The sequence below is a fragment of the Necator americanus genome, chromosome V (genome assembly GCF_031761385.1).
Source record: "Necator americanus strain Aroian chromosome V, whole genome shotgun sequence".
NCBI lineage: Eukaryota > Metazoa > Nematoda > Chromadorea > Rhabditida > Ancylostomatidae > Necator > Necator americanus.
Window position 1 is genome coordinate 19,729,752 of NC_087375.1, and position 2,384 is coordinate 19,732,135.

General features: G+C 46.4%; 1 protein-coding gene across 1 annotated transcript; it reads left to right on the forward strand.

The window, feature by feature from the left end:
- Positions 1–1,133: 1,133 nt before the first annotated feature.
- Positions 1,134–2,384, forward strand: RB195_014468 (uncharacterized protein; the record flags this gene model as incomplete). Its single annotated transcript, XM_064204753.1, has 1 exon — positions 1,134–2,384. One exon carries the CDS (start codon positions 1,134–1,136, stop codon positions 2,382–2,384), a length of 1,251 nt encoding a protein of 416 aa, XP_064060634.1.

Genomic DNA, 2,384 nt, shown 5'->3' on the forward strand with positions numbered 1-2,384 from the left:
TCTTCTTAATTGCCGTAAAAAACGGCCCGGAAGATACGGCTTAGGGCGTTCTGGCGCACCATTTTCTACAAGGAGTTCGATTGGAGCGCGCCAGCCCTGTGCGGCGCCGAATCTTCCGCCCCGTTTTTCACGGCAGTTAGAAAGAAATGGACGGAATCACTCCGTTCGTTCTCTCCGTAATCTACTATCCCTTATAAGAATACTCCACCTGAAAACTGCACCCCCTCAGATTCGTGGGTTGATGCCTTTAAAGGCAATGAAGATTGCTAGAAATGCCATAGGTTGTTTTTGCTGGGGTTACGGTGATGTCATTGATGTCGTGCGAACCTGTGTATATCCCCACAACCTTTTCTACCATTAATAACTCTTCGATTCCAAAAAAAATTGTTGTAGATCCCAGAAGGTGGTCAAAATGCTCTCAACCAAACTGTTAATAGCCCATGGGTCATAAAGGATTAAGGACAAAATGCTTGGTGTTGACCAACCCATTGTAGAGGTTGATGGCCGTATAAACTGAGTCCAGGTAGACGATTATCAGAATTATTTGGCTGCCAGATGCATGTGTATGTGCGAATTGTGTTCGGAATGCAACAAGAGACGATTTTTCGAGAAACAAAGGAAGAGGAAATTGGTTAGGAATTGAAAATGTGTAGTATTTTCAAATGAATTTTTGAAAGAAAGACGTATTCCTGCGTTTACCTGTGACATAAGAGTTGAGTTGTTTTCCAAGTTAACACTAACATTATTCAGCGAAAGTCAAGGTTTTGTCAGCGGAAGCTTCTATCACCGTCACTCGCCTGCGTATGTACATACGTGCTCACTCTCACGTTTTTACAAGAACGGCAAATAGTCCGTAGGTATTGCATACAAACCTGCACATATCAGCTTTCTGTAGCTTTCTGGAAACGAGTTTCTCGACATGTTCCGTATATCGCAGACCACATCTCCTAGGAGGGCGTTTGTACTTGCAGAATTTCATTTGAAACAACCCTCTCTGCAGTTCTGTTGCCACCCTCTCAAGTTGCACATTTCGCTCCCTATAAATCGGCCGAAATCTACTCCTGTCATTATTATCCTAGACAGAATTTAAATAAAAAAATTAACTCGAGTTGACATATGTTGAAAATTGTCAGATGTTAAGAGTAGTGTTAAGTGTCAGAGTAGCTCAGTCTTATTGCATCATTTTGACGACGTCCAAATTTACAAAACGTAACTTCTATTTGAACAAGGGGAACAAGGGGTGCCCCCTGCCCCTTGTTCTAACCTTTGTCGACTATGAGAAAGCCTTTGACAGCGTAGAAACGAATGCAATACTGTCAGCGCTGGTCGACCAAGGTGTGGACGCGTCGTATGTGAGGACATTAGCCAATTGCTACGATCGATGCACGACTAGGATACAGCTTTTCCACCGTCCTCTCGCCATACCCATTGGAAAGGGGGTACGAGAAGGCGATACTATATCGCCGAAGCTGTTCACAGCTGCATTGCAATGGATAATGAAATCACTATCCTGGGAAGAAAGGGGCATACGTGTTGATGGAAGATTTCTTTCGAACCTTCGTTTCACGGACGACATCGTTCTCTTTTCGAGCAGTACCAATGAAGCAGAAACGATGGTCAACGAATTGAACGAAGGAGGGAAGAGAATAGGACTACGAATAAACAGAAAGAAGACACAGTTCATGAAGAACGCCTACTGCGAGGACAGAGGAGTACAACTTGAAGGCTCCCAAATCGTGGAAACTCCGTCATACGTATACCTTGGACGTTCAATGAACATGGAAAACGACTTGAAGGAAGAACTAAATAGAAGAATGAGAGCAGCATGGGCAGCATTCGCAGCCGTCAGGGAAGCTACGGACCAACTGACGGACCAAGATCTTCGTGCCCATCTGTTCGACTCGACAGTCCTTCCAGAGCTCTGTTACGCAGCGGAGACGTGGGCAGACACCGCGGCCACGTCTAGGAAGCTACTTACCACCCACAGAGCCCTTGAGAGATGTCTCCTGAAGTTTAACCGGCGCACACAACACCTAGCCGGTCTTCGTAGCTCCGACTTAAGAGGAATGTCCCGTCTTCGCGACCCAGCAGAATATGTATCGAAAGCAAAACACAGATGGGCCGGTCACATCATGAGAAGAATCGACGATAGATGGACTAAAAGAACGCTAGAGTGGATCCCAAGGTACGCTAAACGCCCCCGAGGGAGACCGCCAACGAGATGGGGTGACATGTTCGCTACACGGATGGACCAGCTGAGAGCTCAGCTGGATACGGCTCAAGGACCTCGTCAACGTCACTCACGAAGCTTGAGAACATCTTGGATGACAATGGCGAGGGAACGAAACGAGTGGAAGAGATGCTGGGGCCCGCACGTCCAGTGA